This window comes from Neurospora tetraspora (assembly GCF_033439725.1).
Source record: "Neurospora tetraspora strain CBS 560.94 chromosome Unknown B0H65scaffold_5, whole genome shotgun sequence".
Lineage (NCBI taxonomy): Eukaryota > Fungi > Ascomycota > Sordariomycetes > Sordariales > Sordariaceae > Neurospora > Neurospora tetraspora.
In genome coordinates, this window is record NW_026944387.1 from 3,826,160 (window position 1) to 3,854,036 (window position 27,877).

General features: G+C 52.8%; 10 protein-coding genes across 10 annotated transcripts; 5 read left to right on the forward strand and 5 right to left on the reverse strand.

The window, feature by feature from the left end:
• Positions 1 to 251: 251 nt before the first annotated feature.
• On the reverse strand, positions 252 to 2,583 carry B0H65DRAFT_428828 (kinase-like domain-containing protein; the record flags this gene model as incomplete). Its single annotated transcript, XM_062824788.1, has 8 exons — positions 252 to 314; positions 407 to 781; positions 865 to 972; positions 1,059 to 1,110; positions 1,188 to 1,353; positions 1,414 to 1,557; positions 1,610 to 1,991; positions 2,071 to 2,583. 8 exons carry the CDS (start codon positions 2,581 to 2,583, stop codon positions 252 to 254), a joined length of 1,803 nt encoding a protein of 600 aa, XP_062680961.1.
• An 846-nt stretch (positions 2,584 to 3,429) lies between these two features.
• On the forward strand, positions 3,430 to 5,588 carry B0H65DRAFT_241973 (uncharacterized protein). The gene is made up of 2 exons (XM_062822336.1): positions 3,430 to 3,598; positions 3,675 to 5,588. The coding sequence occupies exons 1-2, from the start codon at positions 3,548 to 3,550 to the stop codon at positions 5,511 to 5,513; spliced, it is 1,890 nt and encodes a 629-aa protein (XP_062680962.1). The 5' UTR covers positions 3,430 to 3,547; the 3' UTR covers positions 5,514 to 5,588.
• A 1,641-nt stretch (positions 5,589 to 7,229) lies between these two features.
• B0H65DRAFT_242002 (ferritin-like domain-containing protein) lies at positions 7,230 to 8,955 on the forward strand. Its single transcript, XM_062822337.1, has 2 exons — positions 7,230 to 7,275; positions 7,346 to 8,955. The coding sequence occupies exon 2, from the start codon at positions 7,538 to 7,540 to the stop codon at positions 8,942 to 8,944; it is 1,407 nt and encodes a 468-aa protein (XP_062680963.1). The 5' UTR covers positions 7,230 to 7,275; positions 7,346 to 7,537; the 3' UTR covers positions 8,945 to 8,955.
• A 545-nt stretch (positions 8,956 to 9,500) lies between these two features.
• On the forward strand, positions 9,501 to 10,953 carry B0H65DRAFT_470596 (uncharacterized protein). Its single transcript, XM_062827049.1, has one exon. It carries the CDS (start codon positions 9,684 to 9,686, stop codon positions 10,893 to 10,895), a length of 1,212 nt encoding a protein of 403 aa, XP_062680964.1. The 5' UTR covers positions 9,501 to 9,683; the 3' UTR covers positions 10,896 to 10,953.
• A 725-nt stretch (positions 10,954 to 11,678) lies between these two features.
• B0H65DRAFT_242019 (uncharacterized protein) lies at positions 11,679 to 14,412 on the forward strand. The gene has a single exon (XM_062822338.1). The coding sequence runs from the start codon at positions 11,947 to 11,949 to the stop codon at positions 14,032 to 14,034; it is 2,088 nt and encodes a 695-aa protein (XP_062680965.1). The 5' UTR covers positions 11,679 to 11,946; the 3' UTR covers positions 14,035 to 14,412.
• Positions 14,413 to 14,748: 336 nt separating this feature from the next.
• On the reverse strand, positions 14,749 to 15,117 carry B0H65DRAFT_550342 (uncharacterized protein; the record flags this gene model as incomplete). The annotated part of the gene is made up of 2 exons (XM_062829726.1): positions 14,749 to 14,879; positions 14,979 to 15,117. 2 exons carry the CDS (start codon positions 15,115 to 15,117, stop codon positions 14,749 to 14,751), a joined length of 270 nt encoding a protein of 89 aa, XP_062680966.1.
• Positions 15,118 to 15,941: 824 nt separating this feature from the next.
• Positions 15,942 to 16,946, reverse strand: B0H65DRAFT_242169 (uncharacterized protein). The gene has a single exon (XM_062822339.1). It carries the CDS (start codon positions 16,791 to 16,793, stop codon positions 15,987 to 15,989), a length of 807 nt encoding a protein of 268 aa, XP_062680967.1. The 5' UTR covers positions 16,794 to 16,946; the 3' UTR covers positions 15,942 to 15,986.
• A 746-nt stretch (positions 16,947 to 17,692) lies between these two features.
• Positions 17,693 to 21,796, reverse strand: B0H65DRAFT_510111 (uncharacterized protein; the record flags this gene model as incomplete). The annotated part of the gene is given in 11 exon segments (XM_062828368.1): positions 17,693 to 18,223; positions 18,233 to 18,416; positions 18,426 to 18,681; positions 19,037 to 19,190; positions 19,212 to 19,702; positions 19,785 to 19,981; positions 20,039 to 20,182; positions 20,221 to 20,373; positions 20,416 to 20,861; positions 20,919 to 21,273; positions 21,342 to 21,796. Coding segments are annotated over 11 exon segments (3,366 nt in total).
• A 504-nt stretch (positions 21,797 to 22,300) lies between these two features.
• B0H65DRAFT_470616 (uncharacterized protein) lies at positions 22,301 to 24,174 on the forward strand. Its single transcript, XM_062827051.1, has 3 exons — positions 22,301 to 22,883; positions 22,951 to 24,050; positions 24,141 to 24,174. The coding sequence occupies exons 1-2, from the start codon at positions 22,722 to 22,724 to the stop codon at positions 23,989 to 23,991; spliced, it is 1,203 nt and encodes a 400-aa protein (XP_062680969.1). The 5' UTR covers positions 22,301 to 22,721; the 3' UTR covers positions 23,992 to 24,050; positions 24,141 to 24,174.
• Positions 24,152 to 26,566, reverse strand: B0H65DRAFT_242194 (uncharacterized protein). Its single transcript, XM_062822340.1, has 2 exons — positions 24,609 to 26,566; positions 24,152 to 24,546 (listed from the first exon to the last, which is right to left on the reverse strand). The coding sequence occupies exons 1-2, from the start codon at positions 26,450 to 26,452 to the stop codon at positions 24,312 to 24,314; spliced, it is 2,079 nt and encodes a 692-aa protein (XP_062680970.1). The 5' UTR covers positions 26,453 to 26,566; the 3' UTR covers positions 24,152 to 24,311.
• Positions 26,567 to 27,877: the final 1,311 nt, after the last annotated feature.

The window sequence follows — 27,877 nt, forward strand, 5'->3', positions numbered from 1 at the left end:
ACAGAGTGGTATACTGCCCTGGATGACGTGCATCGCATCATGCAAGCAGCTTTTGTTCAAATAATGTGTTATGGACAGCGGACTTGAAAGTGGCAGGCAGTGGTTTATCTACGCTATAGTTGCAAAAACAAATGGAAGAAAGATGAAAGAGCAAAAGGAAAGCAGTATAATACAAGATCCAACTCCATTGATGCTGTTAGATGAAGAGGCCAAAGGCAAAGACTAAGCCTTCTGTCGACCCTCTTCAGTTTCTATTTCACAGGGTACTTCTCCAAGTACTCGTCAAACGATAAGATCGCCGTTTGCTTCGCCCACTATGCAACAAAAGGTTGGTCAGTGAATCTTCCAGTCCGCTTCCACGTACTCAGGGTAGTACGGGTATATGTCTAACACAATAAAAACTTACCTCTTCTACTTTCATCCACGGCGGAGTCACCGGCGGCGGCGGGCGCTCAAAGCGCGTTTGACTCCACTGTTTAGCCGCCTCCATTTCCTCTGGACTCTCACCATCCCATGCCCACTGGATTTCGGCGCGAATCTCCTCGAAACTCGGCCTATCGTCGGGAATCTCGCACAGACAGCGGGCGACCAGGTGGCGGAGCCGGAAGGGCACATGGTCGTATTGCGGGTCGAGCAAGTGGGCGCCATAAGTCGGGTACGACCTCTTTGTTTGCCGCCTCAGCGGCAAGTCGTTTGGCGGGCCGTATATCAAGTCCTCGTCTCTCAGGGCGTGGATGGTTAAAGATGGATTCCATCGGAGAGTTATGGCTATGTGTATGATCTATGGCCAATGGGGGTTATAAGGGTTAGTGACGAGGTTATCGCGTAAAGGAAGATGGGGTAGAGGCAGAGAACGGGACTCACCAATCCAAATTGCCAGAGATTGGACTTCCAGCTATACTGTCCGGCTACCCTCGCGTGTTGATCATCGGGTGAATCCACAACCGCTTCCCATTCCCTGGTGAATTGTTCCTGAACGAGAAGGGCAAAGGGTGTCAGTGTCACTACAGTGTGTTCATCCACTTGAAGTTTTGAACAAAACAAACAGAAATACATACTGGGAGATAGTAACCCGGCTTTCCACATTGGCGATGGCCCCAGAGTAACTCCCTGCATAAATGAGAGGAGTAAGCTTCAGACGGACCTCGATAAGCATCAAAATTCTCAAACACTTCATGTATACTAACGGATTACTGCGGTATGGATCACCAAACTTCATCTCTCGGGCGAGCCCAAAGTCAATAAGCTTGAAGATAGGCGTCCTATCATGAGCGTCGGTCATCGCTTCGAACTGCGGATGTGTTGGGGCGACCTTGCCTTTCCTCGTTTCCGAATCGAAATGTCCAATGAGAACTGAGTGTCAGCGCCGTCAGCATTTGCAATTTATGAACCGCAAGATTTGGTGAAGCCTACCGTTCTGTGGATCAATGTCAAAGTGAACCAAACCTGTTCCGGGTTGCGCACTGGTTGCTGGAGTGTTCTCCGGTATCATTTTCCCGTCATCACTAACATTTTCTTGCAGAGGGTGATACTCCATGGCCATGCACATTTTCATGACTGTATAGCAGCTGTTAGCATAGTATATGAGTGGTTGTAGGGGGCAACTGACAGCAAGCCATCATAGCCCACAGAACTCGGTTTGGAATGCGCAAGTCTGGTTCCCTCGCGGCTTTCAACTTCCCCAGTCCTTCAAACCAATTGTCAAGGGTACCCCTTATTACGTATTCCAGGACCATGCTGTTGGGAACCTGATCTACTTGGTCGGTAGGTCCGACCTGAGGCTGACGCACCGCTGTACCCGCCTTCCTCGCAATGGACGCGACCCTTTGCCCTGCCCGGGTGGCACGACTCTCCTTTCGTACTTCAGCTTGGCTTCGCGCTTTGATCGTTTCCGTTCTTGCTCGCTTGGACCGCCGCGGATTGTCGTCATCTCTGTCTTCCTCCTCGTAACGATGGAAGACCTGAACGATGTGGGGCGCGCGGAGGAATCTCTGATTGTCGACCCATCGGTTAGTAAACGTCCGAAAGGTAAAAGCCTCATAAACATGAACCGGTAATATGAGCACTAACCAGTGTGGTTTCCTTTTCGCTGGCCACTGCTTGATAGGGCTTTATATCCCTCTTTACCGTCCAGAACGTTGGGGTTTGGTTCTCGTAGCTGACAAAAACACAGATTATCCCCATGCCGCCAGCCCCAAGGATCTTGCAAAAGTGCAGGCCAGCTCCCTTTTCGTACATGTCCTTGGTCAGCCCCTTGGACGTTTCCCATTTCGGTTTCTCCGCTTTTTCATCCTTTTTGTCGCGCTCCTCGTCCTCTTTCTCGCTCTCCTCGTCTAGTTCAGCGTAATACTCATCATAACCTTGCAGCCCCTCGTTCGTTTTGTAGGGAAATACTTCATCCGGGACCACTCCGTGGTTTAGAAGCAAATTCTCGCGTTGGCTTGCCAGTTTAACCTTCCTCCGTGCATTCTCCTTGAGTTCACCTTTTCGGTAGAAGTGATAGAAGTTGTTGTTGTCCCTCCTGAGCTTATCCGGTACCAACTTTTTTGCGGCACCTTTCGCAGCACCTCTTTTGGGCGGCATTGTGGATGCAAGGGGTAATTGCAGAAGGCGATAAACGAGATGTTGACTGTTTGTCTTGCCGGTGCGTCAAGAAACTCATACGAAACCGCGAAGGTCAAATCCAGATTCGAGGGTTCGACATGCAACAGCAAAGGGATGGTTGATGATATGAGATGAACGTAGATCAGCCCGACAGCTTAAGGACAACGGTAAAATTGACACAAAGGGGTCTTGGGGAAGAAGCATTCGGGAGATGATGGGCCGCATCCGGAAAGCCTCAACTTTGTAGACAATGGAGTCCCATCCAGAGCCAGATAAAGATACGACAAAGGAGACTAGGGCTCGGGCCATTGTTGAAGCAAAGGCACACTTATGCCTTCACCTTTGGAACAAGGGCCAGAAGTGGGCGTCTTCAAGGTTTCGAGTCTCTTAAGCAGCAGAACGCTTTGTGTTGGTCGAAGAGTAGTTGGAGGCTGTTCCTCGTCGTCGACTGTGTGCCGAAGCGGCAACATGCTGAATATCGTAGCATCAGTGGTGGTTGGCTTTGGGAGTGCTGAAGATCTGATCTAATCCCAATCATCGATTGTTGTTGTCAAATGGAACAAGTTTGAAAAGAGGATGAAGAGGATGTCGATGCATGGGATGACTTGAGCAATGCACTGAAGCACACCCCTCGGCGCTGTGGCCGCTGAACGACATGGCGCTTGCGCTTTAGGAGGCTTGGACGATAGGCGAAGATGCGGACGAGAGCAAAGAGGTCCGTGCGAATGGCTGGACAAGCCACATGCCCCACAATAGCCTGCAGACCTTTGCATACGATTGGCCGATTTGACGGACGACGTGGCAGGGCCTCCCAGTCGCGAACAAATCTGACTCTCCGGATATCGTCCGCGGTCTCCCGTCTTTCTCCTGCCTGTGCATCTATCGCCAGATACCAATCCACAAGAACAAAGCGGGCACACTCGGTCCCGTCACCACCACCACCATGTCTGGCAACTCCGGCAACAGCTACCTGGCCCAGCAGTTCCAGGTCACGGTATGGAATCCTCTGACTTGACTCGTCTTCTTCTTCTCCGACTCCCTCATGCTGACCACCCTCTGCCCGTGAATAGGATCAGCATCTACAGCAACAGCATCAGCCAAATCAACAAAGTCAACAGCAGCAAAACGCCAGCCGGACTCCCCAGCGCCAACACCGCGTCGAGACCCCCATCCACCCTCCTCCGATCCCGCCCCAGCGATCTGCTCAGCAACAGCAGCAGCAGCAGCAACCACAACAGCCGCAACAACAACAACATCAACCCCAGCAGCAACAGCTACCAAACCTCTTCGCGCCTCACACCCAGTCACAGTTGCAACAGTTGGCTCTCCAAACCACTACGCCCTTATACCACCAGATCCTACCTACCCAGAAACCTCGAACTCCCGAAGAAATCCTACGTGACCAGCAGCTGTCCGGCAATGCGTACTGGGGTGCCCAGGCAAACTATCCAAATCAACACCAATGGCTTCAGACTGCCAAGTCTCCCGAGACCGACGGGCAGCAACATTACCAAGTACAAGCCCAGCAGCAGCAACCGCAGCAACAACAACAACCCCAACAACAGCTGAACTCGGGTCTAGCGGCAGCACAGTTCAACCCACCGCAGAAGAACTTGACACCTGAGCAACAGGCATGGCTGGAGAAAAAAGCCCAGGAACGGGAACAGCAGCGCGCTGAACAAGAGGCAAAGTCAAGGAGTCAACGCGGCAAGGCGCTGACTCCCCAGCAGTTCCACCAACTGCAGCAAGAGGAACAGCAAAATAAATTCTACGCGCATGCGCCGCTGAACCACCCGGCCTTTCGAGTCGACCACCAGCAGCACTCGCAGGGTGCCAATGGTACCCCAGACGAGACAATGCTTGACGAGGAGGAGGAGGAACAGGAAGAGGAGGACGAGGACGAACGAGACGAGACCATGAACGACGCCAGCTCGAACAACGACACGCCCCAGCCCAACGGCGGCAGCGACGGAACCGCCAACCCCGCGGACGGCCAAAATCTAGTTCCGGATGCGAACGGAAACCTGCCCGGCTCAGCCGGCTACAAAGCTCCTCTTGTGCAGCCCATCACCTCGCTCCGCCTCCCCACCGTGCGTCCCAACCTGATGCTCGGGCCCTACGACACGCGCGAGCAAGCCATGAGCTCCGTCATGGAGTACGCCATCAGCCAGGGCTACATGCTGGTGCAGTCCGGGTGCGCCAAAGCCAAGAACCCGGGCGGCAAGTATGCTAAAGGCTCCGAAGTTGTCCGGGTCGACCTGATGTGCGACCGCGGCGGCACGTGCAAGAACAGCGGCACGGGCATCCGCAAGCGCCCCACGCACAAGATCGGGTGTCCGGCCAAGATGAAGCTGGTGTGCAAGAAGCGGCACGCGAGCAAGTGGTTTATTGAGGTGCGGTGCGAGGAGCACAATCACGACCTGGATCCAAACAATATGGATTCCATTGCTAGTTACCGTCGGTATCGGAGGTTGCAGTCAGGTGGACGCGCGCTGGAGACGCAGTCGGAACGGTATGCGCGCATGAAGAAGCCCAAGGTGATTCCGCCGGTGCCGCCGCCAAAGTTCCATCAGGTCGGAGGCGGTGGAGTGGTGGGTAACCCCGTGTTCCCGCTGGGACCGCCGTCGGGGCCGTTGCACATGGCGGCTATGAAGGGGCAGAATAAGATCTTGGAGATTCTGATCAATAAGGGGGGTGATATCAATGCCCATGATAGTACGGGACGGACACCGCTGCATTGCGCTATTGAGGGTGAGCGGATGGATACGGTCACGCTGTTGGTGAACAAAGGTGCGGATGTGACCAAGATGGATTCGAAGGGGACGAGCCCACTGCATGCGGCGGTGTCGAAGGGGATGGAGGATGCTGTCGTGTTGTTTATTGAGAAGGGTGCGGATCCGAACAGGTAGAAGAGAGGATGTCGCCCTGCTTTGTGGCTAGCCTTGACGAAGTTCACCTGCTAATTTGCGCTCGATATTCGACTACTGTAATTATAATAGCATGTTGGGTTGGGGGCATCGGCAGCGTACATGTATACGGGCTTCTTCAAGTCGAAGTATTCAGTTTTCTGTACCTCTTTTCCTCCGTTGATACTTGGTACAAAGCAATTCCGTCCGAACCTCCGCTCGGGTTGTTCCTGACGGGTATCCACTTACGGTCCGGGAAGTGGATCTCTTTCGGGTCCGGCCGCCGGTGGTCACTCCGGAGGCTACCGGATCACCTAACCCACACATCCGGGAACTGCGGAATTCCGGTTAGAGATTTCCGGCACTGTCCGTAGACTTTATATGTACGGAGACGGGTAGGCATGCGAACTGCAAGGGGCAAATTTCATATCACTTGATAAAGCATGCTCAGAGCATGTAACCGTCATAGAGGAGATTGTACACTTTGAAGAACGGCTCGGTACGGATATTCAGTTGTTGGTATTGGTGTAAGTGGTAGCGCTGCTACACTCCGAGTTGATAGTAGGCTATCAGACACTAATAGTTGTGGAGGCCGATTATACCTAGATCTGTTAGGCATCGTTAGTAACAATCCTGCCTTTGGTGAGAGGAACAACGAAATCCCACCCAAAGAGGATGCTGATCACGGAGGCTACCGTTGATTCTGGTCTTGTCTTGTACATCGACACGTGTTTCGGCGACTTTCAAGAGCATGTACGGTTCATGGATGTTTCTCAAAGTGGTCATTGTTTTGTTTCTCTTCTGTTCGAGGAAAGAAACAACATGCTTGGCGGCCGGCAGTTGGGAGAACCCCAATCGCATGGACCACCCCCTTGGCAGCAGGTACAAGAGGCACATCATCATGTCGTCATGACTTTTGTTATTTCTCTTCTCTTTTCACCACAATCTCAACCAAACACCACCTTTTGAGTTTTCTCTCCGGTACCGATCCCCAGCTTCCCACCCTTCTTCCATCGATCACCATCCCGGCTTTCCCACACCGAAAACTGGATGGCGTCCAATCAAAAGACTCGAAGCTTCGTGGCCCCTGCCCATCCGGGCCATCCATCATGAAGAGCCTCGTTGCCAGACCTTCAACGACACCTCCATCGACCCCGCCGGGGCAAGCTTCCCCCCGTTGGACCATTGCAGGTACAGCTCGATAGTTTTCCCGATCCGTGTCAAGCTTGCGACGTAAACTAGTTGCGACTTACATCGGACCATTTGATGAAGAGATGGTTTGGGTGTTTTCCCGCTTTCAGGGGAAAAGGGGGAATTATCTAAAGGGGCCATTGGAGGTTGCCAGTGCAACGTCCGTTTCCAGGCTAAGTCGAACAAGTCCATTCATCATGAGTTGAGAACAAAGCAAAATTTCTTCTGAGCTGCTGAGAGCGGAGATCCGCCCGCCTACCAATCGAGCTTTTGGCCTGGCCATCTCCATGACCGTCAATGACGCAGCTCTATCAGTGGACAACTAGCAACTGCCTTGCACACCTGCCCCGTGGATCTCCTGGAGGCTCTGGAGCTGTCGGGTCCACGGTTGCAGATCCTCAAGCCTGGCCGGGTGCGGATGCTGGTGTAACCTCTCACAGGGAAAGACAAAGTCAACAGAGACACTCTCGGGGAAAACTCGCTGGGCGGGCACAACAGCCGGACACCCTGGTTGGCTTGACTTACACTGAATGGCTGGCAGGAGCCCTGGACATCAAAGAAATCGATGATGACGGTACAGCAGCTCACCTCGCAGGCACACCCGATGCCTTGGTCAAGGTACTAAGGTAGCTTTGGTACGGCAGGACCCTTGGTGACGCGGTGCAAACCCTCCGGGAAGCTTTTGCTTGGCTGTGATACAGAACATATAACTTGGGAGCATCCTTCCGGCTCACCCAAAGCTCATTCTTCCGGATCAAGTCACCAAGCATTCGACATCGAGCATTCTTAGTGTTCGCTCCCGTTCGACACTCGTCAACCACACCACACCAGTTACAATGGCCGGGTTCAAACTCTCGGCAGGCGTTGGCCTCCTCGGCCTCGCTGCTAGATCGCTTGCCGTTCCCGCTCCCATCTACTCCGAGCCCACCACCACCTTCTCGGTCCCCACGATCACGGCCGTGGTCGAGCCCGTTACCAATGTAACCTCCCACGGTCCCTACACCGGACCCCCACCCACCACCACCGGTGCCTTGTCCACCTCGGTCCTGGCTCCTTCGATCCCGGCCCTTCCTCCCGGACCCGACGCCTTCAAGTACCCCAGCGACGGCCAGCTTCACGCTCCTCAGCCCGCCCCATACACCCCCGCTGGCGGTGTCGGCACCAACGGCTCTGCTCCCGTTTACAGGGTGCTTTCCGACTTCGACTACGAGTCCATTGCCCTGGCTCTTCACCAGGAATGGATTGAGCTCGATCTCTTCCACTGGGGTCTCGCCCAATTCTCGGTTGAGGACTTTGAGAAGGCTGGCCTCACTGCTGAGGACCGTCACTTGATCGAGTACATGGCCAACCAGGAGGTCGGCCACGCTACCCTCCTCAGCAACATTCTTGGCCCCTCTGCTCCCAACCAGTGCACCTACAACTACCCTGCCACGAACGTGCACGAGTTTATCGACTTCTGCCAGAAGTTGACTCGCTACGGTGAGGCCGGTGTGTACGGCTTCCTCAACCACCTCAACGCCCACGATGTCGGTCAGTTGCTGCTGCAGTCTATCACCACCGAGGCTCGCCAGCAGATGATCTTCCGCCAGTTTGAGGGTCTCTTCCCCATGCCCGAGTGGTTCGAGGTCGGCATTCCTCAGTCCTGGGCCTGGTCACTTCTCGCTCCTTACATCTCTTCCTGCCCTGAGAACAACACCCGTCTGGTCTGGCAGAACTACCCTGCTCTCCACATCCTGAACCAGCCCAACCCCTTCCGCATCAACGGCTCCAACGTCTGGAATGAGACCACCGACAGCGGCTACGCCAACACGGCCTCGTACAAGGACATTGAGGAGAACGACGACTGCACCAAGTCCACGGACGTTGGCGTCTCCTGCGCCCCCGGCATCACCCGCAACCGCTCCATGCCTCTCTCCTACCCCGGCCGCCAAGTCTTCCTCGAGTGGGACGAGCCCGGCAAGCCCATCGGCCCCAACAACTCGTATGTCACCGATACGCAGGCTGGCGCTCCCAAGTTCGCCGCTTGGGTTTCGCAGCTCAACGTCACGTACTCTCCTCTCGAGGACATCAAGGGCAACAGCGCCTACACCATCCAGCCCGATATCAGCACTTTTGATGGCAACCCGGCTATCAACGGTACTATCTTCCTTGCCTTGACTGATGAGGATCTTTATGTTACTCCTTATAACTTGACCCAGCTGAATCCTCATGTTTATGCTGTTGGTATGTACCAGTCTGGTTAAGGTGGTTGTTTCTGTTAAATGTTTATACCCGGTGGTTCGCACGCATTTGTGTGCGGCTGCTTCTTGTAATTGTATGATGATTGATGAATGACTGGAGGTGAAAAGGAAATGTACATAATGAGAGGTGTTGGAGGGGGTGGAAGGTGCTTTTCTTTTGATGTTGGTGTTTGGATGGCATGATGGTACCCTAATTACGACTGTCTGTACTACTTGGTTAATAATGCCTATATCACATTGTTAAATGCTGTCGTCCCAAATTCTGAGATGATCGTGAATCAGTGCATCTTTCTTGACGATTGAACAAATTAGAGTGAATGCCGCAAGTGATCGTACAATTGGTGGACAAAATGTCCGAATGTTCCTCTGTTATTTGGCCGTCAAGGTGCTCAAGTTGGGATGAAAAGGGCAATTTATGGGTCTGAGCTTTTATCGGGGCTTATCGAGTGGCGGATGTTGCAAGCTTATTGCAGATCATCCCCAATTGAGATATGACATCACCAGCTCGTCACAGCTCCAACGTCAACGACTGAAGAAACGGTGATGTATTTGCCATTGAGCGTCACCAACAATTGTCGTTGTAATTTCAAGGGTATTTGTGAATGTTAAATGCTAAGAAGTTCTGCATCTCACACCTCATTCACCACCTGCATTGTTCCTCAGCCTCGATATCCTCAGCTTACCTTGACTTTAACACAATCATCATAACAATCACCACCAAAACCATAAACCACAAATCACAATGTCCCGTCTCCTAACCCGCCTCCCACGCACCATAGCCCCCGCGGCTCCGCTCCGAATCACCAGGGGCAGCAGCAGAATCACAACCAGAGGAATAGTCACAGACCTCGACACAGGCGGCACCCGCAAGCGCAAATCCAAACAAACCGCCGATAAAAAGACCGGCCATATCAAAATCCTCCCCTCCCTTAAACAAATAGTTGAGGAAACTATCAAGCATCCAGAAGAATGGGAGGGTGTCCACGCTGAACGTATCGCCTTCATGGGTAGCGACAGTGCTAAAGCGGTGGCTCATCCGGAGGAGTGGGAGGGAATCAGGGCTGAAGCGGATGTCAGCGATGGGTGGGAAGCCGGCCTCGCCGGGAGGAATGCCGGGGGAGATGTGACGGAGGCGTGGGGGAGTGAGATGGCGAGTGAGGGGATGAGTGGCGCGGAGGCGGTTAGTGGCAGTGCTCGGATGATGGGGAGGGATAGTGAGGGTACTAGTGAACGGGCTCCGGAAGGGGTTGGAAAGCAAAAGAGCGAGGGGAGCAGCACTAGAAGGAGTGGGAGGGAAGCAAGTGGGAAGGAAGCAAGCGCGGACAGTAACAGCCCCGACTACGCCAGCCCGATGGACGCTCATCAGAGTCAGGATCTGGGGCGAGCGACGATTCCCATCGATGCTTCAACTGGGCTTGGGCAGCAACCGATTGCCACGTCAGGCGGGTTTTCCACAGCAGAATCAGATATCAGAGAGAGATCGATGCCTAACTTATCAGTCGGCCCGAACTTATCAGTCGGCGCCGCTTCCATCCCCAGCTTCACGTTGGAAACGCAACCTCGTCCGGCCCCTACGGCTGTTAGCTCCTTTGCGGCTGCTTCGACTGCTTCGACTGCTTCGACTGCTTGGATTTCTTGGGGTTTTATACAATCGCCCACCCTGGGCAGCTCGGGTAGCTCAGGCTATACTCCATTGAAATCCGCCCGCTCGCACTCAACATCCCCCAACATCACGGCGAAAACGGGGCTTTCTGGACGTCGTACCGGTCCGGCGGGGCCGTTTGAGGAGCAGCAGAAGCCGAAGAGGAAGACGCAGGCGCAGATGGATGAGGAGTTGAGGATGAGGATGGAGGATATTGCGGGCGAGGGAGGGGCGGCGGGGGTGGAGTATGAGGATGGAAAGCCGGTGGCTATGAAGAGGGGGGTGAGGGAGAATATGTTTAGGTATATTTAGGTGTAAGCTTTGGGATATCGCGTCTGTTGAGGTGTTGAGGTGTTAGCTGGTTGTGGGAGGTGGTAGTAGGCGACTGGTGAGATGCTAAGATTGCAACTCTGGAGGTTCGGTTTTTCTTTTTTCTTTTTCTTTTTTCTTTTTTCTTTTTTCTTTTTTTTTTTTCTTTTTTTTTTTTTTACATTTTTTTTTCGGGTAAGGAATGGCGTTGGCAGCTTAAGCACTAACGGACATGCATGAACAGCTCACCAGAATGTGATGAGACCTTATCATACGTTTCACCCTGCATCCTTCACACCAAGATACTGAAGACAGCAACTTCTACCTTGACGTCGCCCGTGAGATGCGCTAGTAGTCTAACAACAAGGCGTGGAAAAATCACCACGACGTGATAGCGTCCCATCACGCATCACTTCTACCTTCTGCATATTGGAAGTTCCCTGGTCTGCATGACCGTACCTTCCTTTTCAACTTCTGCATGATGGATCACGTAATTTTATGACCCCGCGACGAACTTTCTTTCTCCACAACTGCGTTGGAACATGTTCTTCCCTCTCAACTTGATCCCCAACCCCTCTTCTTTCTTCTTCAATCTTTCTCCAGACTCCCAACTTGACACCTTCAATCTCCCATCGAAACATTCGCCATGCTCACCATCCATAACTCAAAGTCATTCAATCGGTGCCCTTCACGGGGTATCTGATTGGACATGAGCTCCTTTCTGAGGTAGGATCGAGGTTTCAATTCTCCCCTCCCGCTCTAATTGAACAGGTTAGGCCACTTCCTTCGCTCACCACTGATGTTCTCGTCCGCCCAGTTGGGATTGGTACTAATTGGTTCTTTCACCAGCCCAGAATCAGAAGCGCGCATACCGAAGAGAAACCTTCAATGATGTGGCAACCCCGCTATACGAAACCTTCCCCTCCTTCCCTCTCTCGCCTCTCTTCTTGTCCATCTCATTCGGAATCGTGGACGAACATCCGCGATCATCAGCAGGATAACGCAACGGTGACCGACGACACTTCCGGCTTGTATTGGCGTACGAAAGACAAGCATGGAAGACGATACTTCCGCCGACGACTCGAATCAAACGCTCTCCCAGATTTCTCAGAAACATGGCCGTTCCATTGTCAACATGTTGGTCGATATCCAGGAGAGCGTGGTGTTACAGAGCAAATCTACCAGCTTTCTCGAACGACTAGAGTGTCTCCAGCCTATTAAATACCCATATTATAACCCACCCCGAAAATCCAAGACGGGAGAGGTCATTCCTCCGAGGAGTACAGACGATCCCGCTGTGGAATACAAATTCATGCGGCGCTGCTATGTCAATGTTCTTGATATTCCAGAAGAGTATTACAATTACGTGGCTCTTTCCTACACCTGGCAACCGCAAGAGGGCGAGAACGAGACTTCTGGAAAATACTGGATAGAGAATAAGCAACGAACTGGCTTCGACATGTCCCCGGTCCGCAACACTGTTCTCGATCGCATTACCAATTTTATGAGTGTTTGGAAATACCATGCTCTGTGGATCGATCAACATTGTATCACTCAAACAACTACATGTACAAGCGGTAGCTGCTCACACGAAGACTGTAACGAAAAGAGGGACGCGGTGCATGCTATGGACCTTGTGTACTCAGCCAGCAGTGCCCCGACGGCCTTGCTTTCACACTATATCAAGTCTAAGGATGACCTTCTTCTGCTGAGAGATTTGTTCAACGTACCTAGCAAGCTTATGGAACCAGATCCTAGTACCGACGGCGAACCCGACAATCGGGTTCCGACTAGGGCTATAGAGGCCATAAACCTTGTGTACGAGATCATCAGCGAACCATGGTGGGCAAGAGCATGGCCATTTCAGGAGAATATTCTTGCTATGTCACAGATGCAGCTCTTGTTGAGACATGCACCCGAGCTCGAGGATATCAAGGCAACCATAAGATTTACTTCGTCCTCCTTTTATACTGTACCGGGCGAACTTTGTATAAGCTCGAAGTTCTTCTCTACACGCGCCACCTGGCTCTGGGTAGCAGTCAAGAGACTGCTTGAGAGCAATGGCGAGATACTCAGCGAAGGAGACAAACGTTGTGTCAACATGCTATTCGAGATCGACAGGGCCATTCGAGGCACCAGACAAAGACATATGCACTTCAATTACTCTTGCGTGGTAGCGTCGTTCGTCCAGATTGTTGAGAGGAAGGCGATAGCCAATTATTGGGATAGGCTAGCTATCATCGGCAACTGCTCCCGCTTCTCGATTCGGCTGCAGCCTTTAGAACTTCAACGCCAAGGACACAGCATCAGCATATCCACCCTTGCCTTGTTTCTCTTGAATGGCGAGGTTCTAGACAACGGGAAAGAACAAGACAGCCAAAAGATGTTGAACTTGAAGGTCTCACTGTATCTTGAGGCTCGACTACTCGACAATGAGAGTGACACGGAGGCATTCAACGGCAACTGTCGGTTGCCTGACGTGGTACTCACTATCAAAGGCGTTCGAACACGAGGTCATCTATGGCAACTAGGCGAGGTTATCGGCCTCAGCAAGGCAGAAGATAGTCCAGCATCCATGCGGCGTGTTCCAGAATTCGGGGATGCAAAATCGGATATGCGGATAAAGACAATGAAGAACCTGTTCGTCACCCAGGACCAATTGCGAAAACTAATCAGGACACTTGAAGACCTCGCGTACACACCTTTGGCAGCTGACCTTAAGGCATCCCTCGAACATCCGATTTCCAGAAACCTCAGGCTGTTATTTCCAGACCAGCTCGCGCAAGGGGACGGAAGTCCCATGGAAAGTGTTACGGCCAACGCTTTTCGCGATTACGCAAGGCTGGCTCATAAGACTCGGAGGCATTTGGGATCCCAATGTACCAGACGACAAGTCACTGTATCATGCGCTCTTCGTGTTCAACCCGGCCAAAAAGGCGAATATACAATTGACGACCCCGTCATTGGTATTCAGTTCGACCGTAAAAGAACCCGAGTCCTCTACAGAATGATAAGATGGGCAGGTTCCAGACGCTACACAATCATATCGGACGCCATTCATACCAGTATGCGGTACTACAAGTTGAGGTCGATGATGAAAGCATCCAAAGCAATACACCACAAGGGGGAGTGGAACCGATGACAGCTTTGCGAACTCAATGCTGGGCAAATGGCATTTGCTTCCCTGATGACACTCCCTCGCGTGAAGTTGTGTTTCCGTGGCCGGATCAGCTCCTCAAGGTCGTACCAAACCAGGACGGGCAAGAAGTCGGACAGAGTTGAGTTTTGTTATACTGGAGTTCCACGGGGAGGAGCCACTGCATACCCCTACCAATCTTGTTCGGCATTCTCCGAGTGAAGGAGTAAAGAAGACAACGGCATCAGGACTGGGATCCAGGAATCAGATATGTGTATGTTCATTATCGTTCGTTGTCATTATCGAGCTTGAACAATGTTTATCTCTCAAAGAATTGGGAGGACAACGCAGTCGCCGCAAAGCGAGCTGTCGAAGTCCATCCATTCATTCTCCAAAAGGAAAGCAAAGTCATAACCCGCGCGTAAATCTTTCTTAACACTCGTCACTGAGAAAGAAACAAGAACCATACAACCGTCCAGATGTGTCGTGGCTGCAGAAGACCACGCCCAGTCCTAACTCGGTTCGCGTTCAACATCGACCCATCACCCGTCCCCCAAAAAAGCAACCAAACAAGAAAAGCGTAGTGGTATCATCATCGTTATCATCCATCATCCATCCATCATTAACAACCCATCCATCTCCTTTTCCATCATTGTATATCGTAAACCGCACAGAGGCTCGGAACGGTCGTCGTCGTTGTTGGCGTCATCGTTCCGCTCTTTAAAGAGGAATAAAGCAGCAATCGCACGGTATCGGGCACGGAATGCAGAAGCAGAAGCGGCCGGGGCACATGCCGCCGCGATCACCGCCGCGAAGGCCGATGGAGGAGTCGTCGTGGGGGCGCATGGGGTCTATTTGGGTGGTGAGGTTAGCATGATGTTTCTTTGTGATAGAGGTGGGTGGACGGGAAGGAGAGGAAGGGTGGGGGAATTGAAGGGGAGGAAACGTACCCATAGGCTGCGCAATACCAGGCTGCGCCATCTCGATATCGCCTGGCTTCGTGCCGACCGAGACGTGGACGTGGGCGGGCTCAGGCTCGACGACCGTCATGGTGTTGTTGGCGGCGGGGGGTTGTTGTGTGTAAGTCATTTTGGTTTTCTTTTTTGATTATTTGTCTCGTGTGTGTTTTTCGAGCGGGTATAAAACGTTGCCGATGTTGAAGTTGATGTCTTGTGCTGCAGTGCGCAATGTAATGTGCGATGCGATGCGGTGTTGACACTTTTGAGCTGAAGTTCGAAGTTCAATGTTCGATGATGCAGCAGCAAACAAAATAAGCAAGCAGCGAGAGACGGCGCGGAAAACAAACTAAGCTTCGAGGTTTTTAAGGGTCGCAGTGGGTTTTATTTGCCAGGAAGAAGAATCCCGAAACGAGGGGCGTCAGGTAGTAACTGTTAAAACTCGAGGAAGCAGGATGTCACAAAGCTGAGCAAATCGGAGGTGGTTGGGAGAAAGGACGGGAAAGCTGGATTGTGGCTGTGTCGACCAAGTCGGGATTGTTTACGACGCAGCTTGCGCAGCTGTGGCAGCGCATTTCGCACGTTACGTCATCCACCACCGCAAGAAACAGGGGAAGTCTTGCGATGTGGTCTGTGCGAGTCTTGGATGGGTGAAAGCTCTTATCGGTTGGGTACCTTGATGGCAGGGTAAGTGATAAGATAAGGATAAGGATAAGATAAGACACGAGGAGAGCTGGAGGTGATGGAGTGTTCTCAAATCTCAACTTTCATCCCAAGGCAACAACTCAAATACGCGACGCTATAACAAGTTCATGTTGCCGAAAAGCGTTCCAAGCCTAGGATCTGAAAGCATGATGGAACGACGACAGGCAGAGTGCGAGTGCAGCAAACACTTCCGTCGAGTCGAGTGACTTTTGGCGATGTCTGCCGAAGCATCGTCAAAGCCTTCTCAGCACTCAGGTAACGATAGGTAGGGCCAATCCCTCCCTTTCCTCCCTGACCTCACTCCCCCAATACCTCCCCCAAAACCCTCACCAACTCCCCCGTCCCCGTCAGCGTCGGCACATGCCCCGTCTCCATCCTCACCGTCTTCACATCCACGCCCACCTCCTCCCTCGCCCTCCCCACCATCCACTCCTGCAACTCCAACGGAACCGAAATATCCTTGGTGGTCATCACATACACCACCTTCGGCCCGCCCTCCTCTTTCCCATCCATCCAAGCCGCATGCTCCGTCTTCTGACTGATGACCTTGGTCGCAATCGGCGTGATGGTACCCACATACTCTTCAATTTCTTGGTCTGTCGCCTCCCCCTTATCGCCCGCCTCGGTGCCGATCCACATTTCTATAGGACGCAAGGCGACCACTCGCCCGTCGGGGAGGAAATCAAAGTGGGAGGGGTTGACGAGGGAGACGTTTGGTTTGGAGTCGCCGTAGGGAACGGTCATGAGGGAGTTGGGGAAGAGTATGGCGGCTGCGAGGTAGATGAGGTGGGTGATGCCACCGCCGCTTTTCTCTTCACGGTACAGCCCATGGAGCGCGTTGGAGCCGACTTGTCCGCCGTAGGAGTGCATGAGGATGGCGAGGCGGCGGCCTTCGGAGATCATTTGGGAGACGGAGGAGCGGACGAACGAGGAGTCGGTGTAGAAGTCGGCGGTGGGGGAGGGGTCGTTGGAGATGCTGGGGAGCGGGAGGACGGTTACTCGGAGGGAGGGGAAGGCGGTTGAGAGGGCGGTGGTGAACTTCCGGTAGGAGGCGGGGGTGTGCCAGCCGCCGGGGATGATGACGATGTCGGTTGGGGAGGACATCTGGACATGATGGGTAGGGCAGATCGTGGATATGGTTGTTAGGGTAAATGGCCGAGCATCTCTTGTTGGGTTGCTCGGTGAACTGGGGCGAGGTCTAGGATGGAGAACTGGACAGAAGGAGAGAAGGAGCGGAAGGACTCGAGACAAACATGTTTTGAGACGAACCCCTGGGTTTTATCGTCGGGGTCCTCTTGCCAAGACAGGGACCCGTCTGCAAGCCTGGGCGTACTACGGTAAGTCTTAACACCGAATCCTAAGATGGTAAAGGTCAGGTCAGTCTGGTCTGTAACGGGATGTCAACTTTGGAACGTGGTGATACTACATCACTCCTCACTGACAAGCAATTCGAGCGGCCGCTCGGGTTACAGCCGAAGTACAACCCGTGGGCATCGTTACAGGTAGATGGATTGCAGATGCAGCAGATGGATTTCGTGATATCCTCGAGAGGAAAGGGTCTATCTGCAGGGACGGACCAAAGTGGGAATGTTTGCTCGACTGGCTGCGGTCGACAAAGTAAGTGTCCAAAACGTGGCTTCTGCCAGGGGGTATCTACGGGGAGCCAAGCGCCTCTTTCCCTCTCCTACAGATGCTACGGGAACACCATCAAGTGATTGTCCTTGAATTGGCGCCCATCGCCCACGTCCATCCACTGATGGTGAGTAACGACAAAACCGATGTTGGAACTACCATTGTCCGGTGCTTTTACGAGGGGTTGTACACAAGCGCTCATTCGCAAATTACTCAAAAGCAACGCTTTCCTGTCTCGATATTTGTCTTCCAGTCTTTTCGTTGTTTTGTCTTGGGGTACTTCATCCTATCATGATGCTCGATCATCCAATCTTTCATATAACCATTCTACCAGTTCCATCGAGGGTTGGCCGAGAACAGCGTGACCCGTTTTATTCTCCTTCCCATTGCCCCTCCTCTTCGTCCCATCTTCCTATACCCCGTCTCATGTCCCAAGCATCTTCAAGGACGCGGTCAAAATAGCTTGTATCACCTCCCTCTGCAACCGTGTCAAGAAGGTCCAACCAAAAGCTCTCCTCCCACCAGATGAACCTTCTCCTTCGTACCGGCGGCTCTGGAACGTTGGCGTCCACAATAGGAGCATGAAGCTGAACGCCCAGGCTTTGGAGCCGGTCCCTATTCTCCTCTGTCTGGTCGATCTGGCGCATATCTTCGAAGACTTCGTTTAGACGGATGACCCAGTCGTGATGGAGAAAACACCAAAAATCGTTTGCAGATTCGAAGCTCACATCCTGCCACTGCTCCATCAAATTTTCAAGGATATCTACAAGCTCGCTGTCCTCCTCGTGGATTTCGTCTACATTGCCTTCGTTATGGTAGCCGTGCTTTTTGCAACACGTGTGTCGGATACCGAGAGCCATGAACGTGAAGAGGCGTAAAGCCTCGCAGAATTGTACTTCGTACTGACATACAAAGCCGTCATTTCCGTATAACATTGTCCGAATATGTGTAAACTCACAGGCATAGTCCTTAGGCTGAGACAATGCGTACCGTGGGGAGTTAAAGGACCTAGGAGCCAGGATCCTCAACAGAATGAGGAATGGCGTACAGCCATTTGCAGAGCATGCACATAGACAACTGTCCGTTGTTGGTTCACTGCATAACTGACGAGCCACCTCATGCGCGGCTTGGCTCAGCACATTTAGCTCAAGCCCAGCTACACCTATATCGCCCCACTGGTCCCAACGTGGGCTAGTAATGCAATAGATAGCTTTGTGAGCTGCCAGTGTTAGAGCATTGCAATTCTCAATGTCGTGGAGGGGTTGTAGCGGGTCGGCTCCATGATCCAACAGCCACAGCGCGTAGTCTTCCACAAGGGCGTAGTCTTCCACAAGGGCGTTGTGCACGAGGGGTGGGAAGGCTGTAGCTGCGTGATAGGTCACTGTGACGAACCGTTACAAGCACAGGAGTATATCGCTGGGAAATAAGAATAGGAATAACGGTAGTAGTAGCCAAAAGGTACTGGTCGATTGTATCAGTTGGTTGCTTGCTGAAGAGCCAGAATAACGAAGGCCGGGAAGCGGCCTTCTTATATACTGGTCTTCAAACCCGTCCCGTAGTCCCGCGATCTCGGGACCACGGGACACCCCATGTAACCTGGTCCCGTAGTCCCGTATTCTCGGGACAACGGGACCCTAGGTACGGGTTGTCGCTTATTGGTCAATCTATCTAGCTTACATAAGGGGCTTCTGATCGGATCGTAACAGTCACTTCACGAAATCCCAACTGCGAGGCAAATTCTGCCGTCTGTGCGTAGTCTATCTCGCAGTATATGGTGAAGGAATCAACTGCGGCTTGGATTCTTGCGCGTCTCGTAGGTGGAGATGTTGTCGCTGTTTTTTGCAGGTGGTCGATAATCCAATGGACCGTCTTGGTGGGAAGATCCATTACATCAAGTTGACGTCCCATGTCATCACCAAAGAGCTTTTGCAGTGCAAGGCCGACAATTTCCTGCCGAGACTGCTTGAGATATAACAAGAACTTCTCCTGGGCGCTCAGTGGCGATTGTCCCAGTAACAAGCGAAGTGTACCGTGATCTCGGCCCCGGCTTGAACATGGAGCGAAGTACCAGGAATGGTCAAGGAATAACATGATGCATTCGGAGCAATGGCATTTCTCCAAGCACAGATCTGGACAACTCGTTCGATATGCCGATAGAGCGTATCGAAAGATGTCCCAGGCCAAGTCCTCCGCAAAGTTCTCGACTGGAACTTGCTCCAGGATAATGGACAAGCCATCCTTCCAAAGCACGGCGTAGTGAAGTGGGGTCATGCCATTCAGGTCCCATTCGAATACCAAGGACGGAGCGCGGGATAGGAGAGACCTGACAGATGAAATATCCCGTTGCAGGATCGCTGTACCCAATTGATTGCAACAGAATGCTAAAACATAAAACTCGACTTAGCATGGAAGGTCAGAAGGCAGGTAAAATTGGCAGGAAGGGGTATGGACAAATAATGCTACCTTTGCTGAAGACCGAAGGCTCGGGGAGGGGTTTCAAATATGCGAATCCAGGTAGAAAGGGGTCTGGCTGGTCTCTAGCCTGGGGAGGATCGAAATCCATGTCTCGCGAGGTAAATAACTCGAGAAGGGTGGTCATGGGAACCAGCATGTTCTTGTTTGTATGGGGGATATAGTTGGCTATCGTCAAATGTGCAAGCCTGTGTCAAAGTTAGCCTGTCTCTTCCAGCAAACTCTGAAGCGAACTGGAGTCGTACCTTCCGTCATTATCGCAAACTGTCGATGGGACATTACACATGATCAAGTTTGCAAGAATCTTGTGGACTAATGCAATCATCGATGGAGTCCACCAATGTTTGAGCACACCGTACGTGTAATCCTCCTGGCTCAAGTCAGGGTTTCTGTCGTATGAGGAACGGTGAAGAATCCCGCTGGTTACGTTACCTGAATAAGATGTGAAATGTAATGCAGTAATGTCTCACCACCGATGTTGACAGCTCGGGGAATAATCACTCCGTTGAAACAAGCTCGCGATATATGTCTGCTGAAGGCTTCCAACACTTTGTGCTTCAAGGTTGGATCTAGCGTTATTCTTGGCTAGGTTAGCTCGGATGAAGCGTTTGCTAAAATGTACATAGCTTCGCAAACATATTCAACAAGCCTAAAAGGCGCGTAAACATTCTCATCCACGACGGGATAATAGACAATGCCGGGGCCTAAGCTGAATCCACCTGCACCATGGTTCAAGCGGAAATTGATAACGACAGCACATCGGAGTAGGTGAGTAAACCCACGATACGCAAGACTTATGGCTTTGGACCGTTTAGGCGTATCGAATCGTGCCCATTGACAGCTTTCATGGTGAACGAATTCTGCCTTGGATTTCGTGGATAGTCGAAAAGGACCCCATTCAAGAGATCGCTGAGTGATGATTTGGGAGCACCGGCAAGTACAGGCAGGCCAGATTCTTGTGTCGGGTGGACTCCAGGACGTGGGCTCGCCATAATGTTCATCACAAAGTGTTTTGAGTGCGCTTGGCTTCGACATGAGACAAGCCAGGTTCCGGTGAACTTCAATGTCCTGCATAAAAACTGTAAGCAAGAGCTCGCCGGTGGGGAAGCAGTGTGTTGTTGCCACCTTTGGACCGATGGAAGCATTGGCATCCATCTTCAGCGAAAGGTCTTGGATGAGCTGCTTCATTTGGCTAAACTCATTGGATTGTGCTTGCCCAAGCTGTTTAAGGTCGGCTTGATGGGAAGAAATGACAAGGTTCAGGATTCCTTCGACGTTCTGGATGCTCTGTGTGGCCGTTTGGTTCGTTGCCACCAGTTTTTCCGACAGCTCTGATACACGAGCTTCGACGTCGGGAAGGGTTTTCTGGACGTTGCTGAGGCCATAAGCCACCACTTCGGTATTCGACTTGATGGAGCTTAGTTCGGATCTGAAGGTTGATAGAAGGGCAATAATCAGCAAGTGTTTCAGGCTCTCGTATCTAGCAAGATTCTGTCTGTTGACACAGAGCACACCTATTGACGACTCACGGGGTATGAGACAACTTACAGTCCAAATGCATTGAGGGCGAGTTGAAGAGTTGTGTTCGCTTGGTCCAAACCCTCCTCCAATTTCTGGATGTTGGCGCGCTGTCTCGGATACTTGAGCTTTTGCGTTGTGATCCTTGCAAATTCTACCACACCTGAGGCCTTCTGGCCTTTTGATGTCTTTGTGAGGGACGCGACTTCCTGTTGTAGAAGAAACAGTTCCTGGCGCGATGCATCGAGAAGTGGTATGATAGTGGCACTATCGACGACTCCATTGTTTGCCTGGTTGCTGTTCTGTAGAGACCGGTCAATGGCGTCCAAGACCTGAGCCATTGTCGCAGCTTGTCGTGTGAGTTTGGCGATATCTTCATCTCGATGCTTCACTATGTCGAGAAAGGTCTGTAGATCGTGGTAAAGCTGTATGCCGAGGGAGACGACGCCAGTCGCCAGACCAGCAATGGATAGAGGGTCTGCCATGGTGTGCGCTGATGCTCAAGGAGGATGCAAGACAGAGTTGCTCGGGTTCAGAATGAAGGAATAAATTTTGGGCGTTGGCAAGGAATGGGTTGACGATAAGGAGGGGTTTGGGGCTGTGTCAACCCAACCATTGGCGATGTATCTCTCCATGTGACAGGCGTCCAATGTGAGGACGCGATTCGATCGTGGCATTATTGAGTCGAGGACTGGAGATAGCATGCAACATCAATTGGGGCGGAGATGTTCTGCTTCATCCAATCCGACCTGGAAAGGGAAAGAATGGGGTATTGTTTCGGCATCGTTCGAAGGTCGTTCATTACAGTTGGTGCTGGATAGAGTCAAAAGGGTCGATGATGTGTGCTTGGATGAAAGGTTGACTTGATGAGGAAGTTGCAAAGGCAAAACACATGATGCAGTCGCAGACTTTCATTCATCGGCCCTCCAATGCCCCTCCAATGCGTTATTTCCGTCCCGTTGTGTATGGCTCTGTGACAATCGAACCAAGTGTCAGTTGGCAGACCTGCATACTGCCTGCCAGTCTGCCTTCTGTCAGCCCGAGCCGGTCCGTCGGGTCAATAGCACTCAGAACTACAAACTTACAGCTGCATATCATTAAGAACGACTGCAGGAATACACGATACATGACCAGAGCAGATGGACTCAACATGGGCATGGAAGGAGCATCCCAACATGACATCGAGCACTGATGATCTCTGGGACCAAGACGGAAGCTCCTTCCACCATGAGATGACAACAGGCGGGATGCCATTTTATCCGGTTTTAACCAGTCGTCCACGGCTGTTGTTCAACGAAAAAGAAAGTCCGTTAACACAGGTTGGGAATTTTATCTCGTGATAGCAAATGATGGCAAGAACGAAACCACCAAGCCAACGGATCTTCAACCGCCGGTGAGAATGGAATCAACATGATCGTTGGTCATCGCGCCGCCGCAATTGCTTTCTTTGGTATCATTACTGTCATCCTTATCATACAATCCCTCAGATTGCATGGTGTCCCAACAATTCGACATGTTGGCAGTCAACTCTCCAGCGAAACCTCAGCGGATGTCCTGAACACCACTCTGGGAGTACGGGTCTCTTCTCCCCAGTCTCGGTTCTTACCGGGATATGATGCTAACATTGATCCACTGCCAGTTCCAAAAGATCTTCGTCATCAACCTCCCCGAGCGGACCGACCGTCACGATGCCATGACCCTAGCCGCTGCACTCACGAACCTCCAAATCACATGGGCCAAGGGCGTCCCCGGAAGCGAAGTCCCAGACAAGGTCGTACTAGGTGAAGACTGGGAGAAGTCCATCCTGCGCGGCAACAAGGGCTCATGGCGAGCGCACATGAACGTTCTCAACACCATCATCGACCAAAACCTCACCAGCGCCCTGATCCTCGAAGACGACGCAGACTGGGACATCCGTCTCAAGTCCCAACTGCACATCTTCGCCAGAGCAGCTCAGCCCTTTACCCAGCACAACCCCCGAACCACCACCCCATCAGATGACAAAGTGACCAACCTCCCCATCACCTCCATCCCCTCCCCTCCCAACCAATCTTCCTCATCACCCTACGGCCAAAACTGGGACGTCCTCTGGCTAGGCCACTGCGGCACCAACTTTCCCACATCCACCACCCTCACGACCCCTCCCACTAACACCTCCCTCCTCCGAGTAACCATCCCCAACGACCCCACCGTCCCTAGCCCACAACACCTCAAAGCGCACCCCTTCGCTCTCCAAGACCAGCTCGCGGAGCTCTACCCCCCTCACACGCGCGTCGTCCATCCCTCTAGCGGGACCATCTGCACACAAGCCTACGCCGTCAGTCAGCAAGGAGCGAGGAAGTTGTTGTGGCGGTTTGGGGTCAAGGAGGCGCTGACGAAGGGGTGGGATTTGGCTTTGGGGGAGTGGTGTGATGGGGCTTTTTTTGGTGTTGATGGGAGTAATGGGAATGGGAAACAAGGGAAGGGGAAAGGAGGAGGAGCGCCGGTGTGTGTTACGGTGCAACCGCCGTTGTTCAGTCATCACTTTGGCAAGGGGGCGGCGTCGGATATCACGGCGCCGGGGGGAGGGTTTGTGAATAAGGACAAGGAGATGACGCCGTATGTGAGGTGGAGCGTGAGGTTGAATATGGGACGGTTGGTGGAGGGCGGGGAGGTAAGGGATCAGTGGCCTGATGAGTGAGGGTCAAGTGGTGATGGGTGATGTGGGTAACAGAGACAGTGGCAGTGACGGTAAGAGAGGTAGGTGGAAAGAAGACCCTGCAAGTTGAAGCTGTTTGAACATTTTGGAAGAAACCATCTACAAGCATGTCTGGGCTGACTAAGAGCTAGGAGGAGAACACTTCACATCACAAAGGAACATCGGATTGTCATTCAATCAAGTCCATTTGAAGCTATTCATCATTGCACAAAAAGACACTAGGTATCCAAAGAAATATCCCACCATGTTCATCCGTTTTGACTCCATATATCCCACCATATTCATCCATTTTAACCCCATCCTTAAATGCTGATTTGCTGCGAAAGCGTCAAAGTTTTCGGAGAACCGGACAGGGTAGTCCAGTAAATCTTGGGCTCGTTGCCAAGAGCGTCAACAGTGGCCGATCCAGTGGCGGAAGCGGGCACGGTGACGGGGATGGGGACGGAGCACTGGTTGTTGGTGCCCGCAGTAACAGTCACGCTGACGATCTTGGTGCCGTCGGCGGAGTAGTTGTACTGGAGGTTGGGGTTGCATTTGCTGTTTACAGTGTCAGTATGTGTTCAGCAGCATCAAAGTGAATGGTAACAGGGACTACTTACTCAAGAGTCATGCGGTCAACAAAGAGACGACCGATATCATCATGCTTCAGGGACACGATAGGCCAGTTGGTAAGACGGACCATCTCCTGGGTGATAGTCTCAACCCAGATCTGGATCAGCGAGAGCTTGCCGCTGACGGAACCAATGGTGATCTGATCGGTGTCGCCGCTGCGCAAGTTGGCCTGGTGGAACATGTACGGGTCGGGGTGGAGACCGAGCAGGTAGCGGACGTTCACGCGACGGGCATCATCGAGCAGGTTGCTGAAGGGAGCAGAGCCGGCCGAGGTGTCGATCCACTCCTGGAGCGTGCACGCCTGGGTGTCGCAGTTGTAGTAGATGGTGGTGGCCCAACGGGGGATGATGACGAGGCCGTCGTACCCGTTGGTGGCGACGTTGGTGATGGCCGGCCAGAACGAGTTGTCCGGGTTGCGCAGGATGGGGCGCGTGTTGTCGCCGACCACGTAGCGGATGCCGTTGTCGAGGAAGGCCTTGATGGCGTCGCCGTTGAGCAGACCGGTGATGGCGGGCGGGATCAGGCCGTAGGGCGAGAACATGGAGGACGAGCCGAAGCCGATCTGGTTGAGCCAGGCCTGGTTGAAGTAGATCTCCTTGTTGGCGTCGCTGTAGGTGGCGTTGTTGAGCTCCTCGTGCGAGAAGGTGTGCGAGACCGAGGCGAAGGTGTTGAGGTGGTTGTAGAACCAGGTGGTGATGTCGTCGAGGAGAGCACACTGCAGAGACCAGGTGTAGTTCACGTAGCTGGACTTCCAGAGGGTGATGCCGGTGCCCAGGGGCTTCTTGAAGTCCAGGGGCGTGTCGGGGGGAGACACGTAGTCGACGGCATCGGGGGGATTGCACGTGCTGGAGCTGGTGGCCTTGGGGATGCCCTCGATGAAGTCACCGTTGCCGTTGTGGCCCATCTCAATGAAGTAATGGGAGCCGGCGGGCAGACGGGTGTTGATGTTGGACTGCCAGCTGGCGTGGGTCTCGAGATCAGAGATGCGGATGCGGAAGTTTTGGCCGGCAGGGTGGTAGATCTCGGTCTCCAAGCCCATGTCGTCGACCTGGGTGTTCAAGTAGATCTTGCGCTTGCCGACGAACAGACCGCGGGTCATCCAGTGGATGAAGCCGTGCTGGAGGTAGTTGGAGGTCAAGGCCCAGTCGGTAGCCCACGAGGTGAACCATACCATCTGCTGGCGAGTGCCAAAGGTGTTGATGACGGCCGCGGTGGTGGTGGTGGAAAAGGTGCCGTCAGAAGAAGGAGCAAAGGTGGCAATGGTCTTGGCGATGGTCGAGTTGACGATCTTGGCCGGGTAATGCCAGAGACCCTGGGTGGTCACGCCGGCGTTGGTCTTGATGTTGGCGGTAGGGAAGTCGGAGACGTCAGAGAAGGCGACGAGCTGCTCGACGCCGGTGTTGCAGCAGCCGGCACCGGCGACAGCCAGGTCGACGCCCAAGTCCGTGCTGGGGAAGGCGTCGAGGCGGACCATGCGAACACCGAAGGTGGTCTGGTAGGAGTAGATGGCGTCCCATTGCGCGGCGGTGATGGCGGAGCGCCAGCCGTCGGTGTACTGGTACGAGACCTCGCTGACGACGATGATACCGCCGTAGTTGCCCTTGTCCGTGCCGGAGGTCAGAGGTGGGAGGGTGATGCCGGCCTGGGGCACGAGCAGGATCTGGTAGGGGATGCCATAGCCCTGCAGGCCTTCGGCAGCCGAAGTGCCCGAGTAGGTGTCGCGGGCGAGGATGAGGATGGTGTTGGTGAGCGACTTGGCGGCCAATGCGAGGGTGAAGTGCAGGGCCACCAAGAGGCAGCTCCAAGCTGCGCTCCTAGAGAAGGAGAACATTGTGGACAAATGTTGTTTTTTGCACGTGCAATGCAAAAAAAAAAAAATGTTCAAAAAAGTTTTGTGGTGTTGCAAGTAAGCTGTGTGCCGTAACCCACGACTCAGTCCTGTAAGACGTCGGACTGTGGGATGTGCGTGGGATAAACTGTGTGCTCTGGTGAGGGAAGAGCACAACAGGTGAGAAAAACGAGTGGAATGACGGCGGTGATGCTTGTGAGAGTCTCACCTCATGGAAGGAAGTGGGAATGAGAGGCACAATATAGTCGGACAGAACCACAACAACAACAAGGTTTGTAACTTTGTATATCCTTGTGTGTGTGTGTGTGTGTGTGTGTCTGACTTGGTGTATCGTATAGGGATGGAGAAGATGCCGAAAATGAGCCCACTCACACATCGCTCACACTCTTTCGCTCACGAACATTGGCATTATCACACCTTCCGGCATGGTAGGGCAGCATGGTGCTAGCATGGCGGCAAGCAGGCTACCATGTCGTTGGGTCGGTTTCGCTATGGAGATAGATCCATGTTCCTGTTTGACTAGAATAGGGATATCCGAATGGTCTGATGAGACCTTGCAGCCTCTGGCCCGATGCTAGAGAGTCATGCTAAGGGGAGCCGGTTGTTAGAGGAGAGATGACGGACAACGCTTCAAGCAGTCAGCCTTTTCAGCTACCTAGATCCGGTTAGGTTATCGAACGGAGCGCCGTCCAGGTCTGCACGGATGCAAATATGCGTCGTGGATCACACTTCTCTCGATCTGGAAGAAACAAACGAGCTGAAATCTCATGGGGAGCTTGGGGAGCTCGAAAAAGTGAGTTACTAGCTCACCGGTGTCTCATGCAAGCAATCTTTCGAGGGGCTGAGATACGTGCCCAGATTCCTAACATTCCATGCGAGGGTTGGGTCTGGGGCAGCAGCTAGGCTACTGCTGGGATGAGAGAGAGAGAAATAGGATGGGGCTCCGGAGTGGGCGTCGAGTGGGCGTCAACGTGGACCCCCCCCTCAACGCCTTTGTGTAACAAGCCAGGGCAGCTGGGCAAGCCACGCAAGCCCATTGTTACCATCGTAGCCCATCGTGCCCGTATTCCCCCCCCTCTTGCCCCTCCTGAATCCCCTGGCATCACTGGATTACTGGAATGTTCCCCTGGCTGGTTCCCCTCCCCGCCCTCCAGCTGCATGTTCAATATCGAGGACAACGGCTCTCGTTGCTTTTCGTTTTATTTGCCTCGTCATCTTTTGTGTGAATCGGTCAATAGTTGCATGTAATATTATTGCTGACCGAGAGCACAAGTTCGGCCGCCATCACGTCGTATACTTGGTAGCGATCGGAGACAGGCAAGATGTTCGGGTAATTGTGGGCGTAAGACAGGCGATGGGAGACAGGCATAGCGTGATCTGGAACTCCATCCCAGTCCATCTGGAACG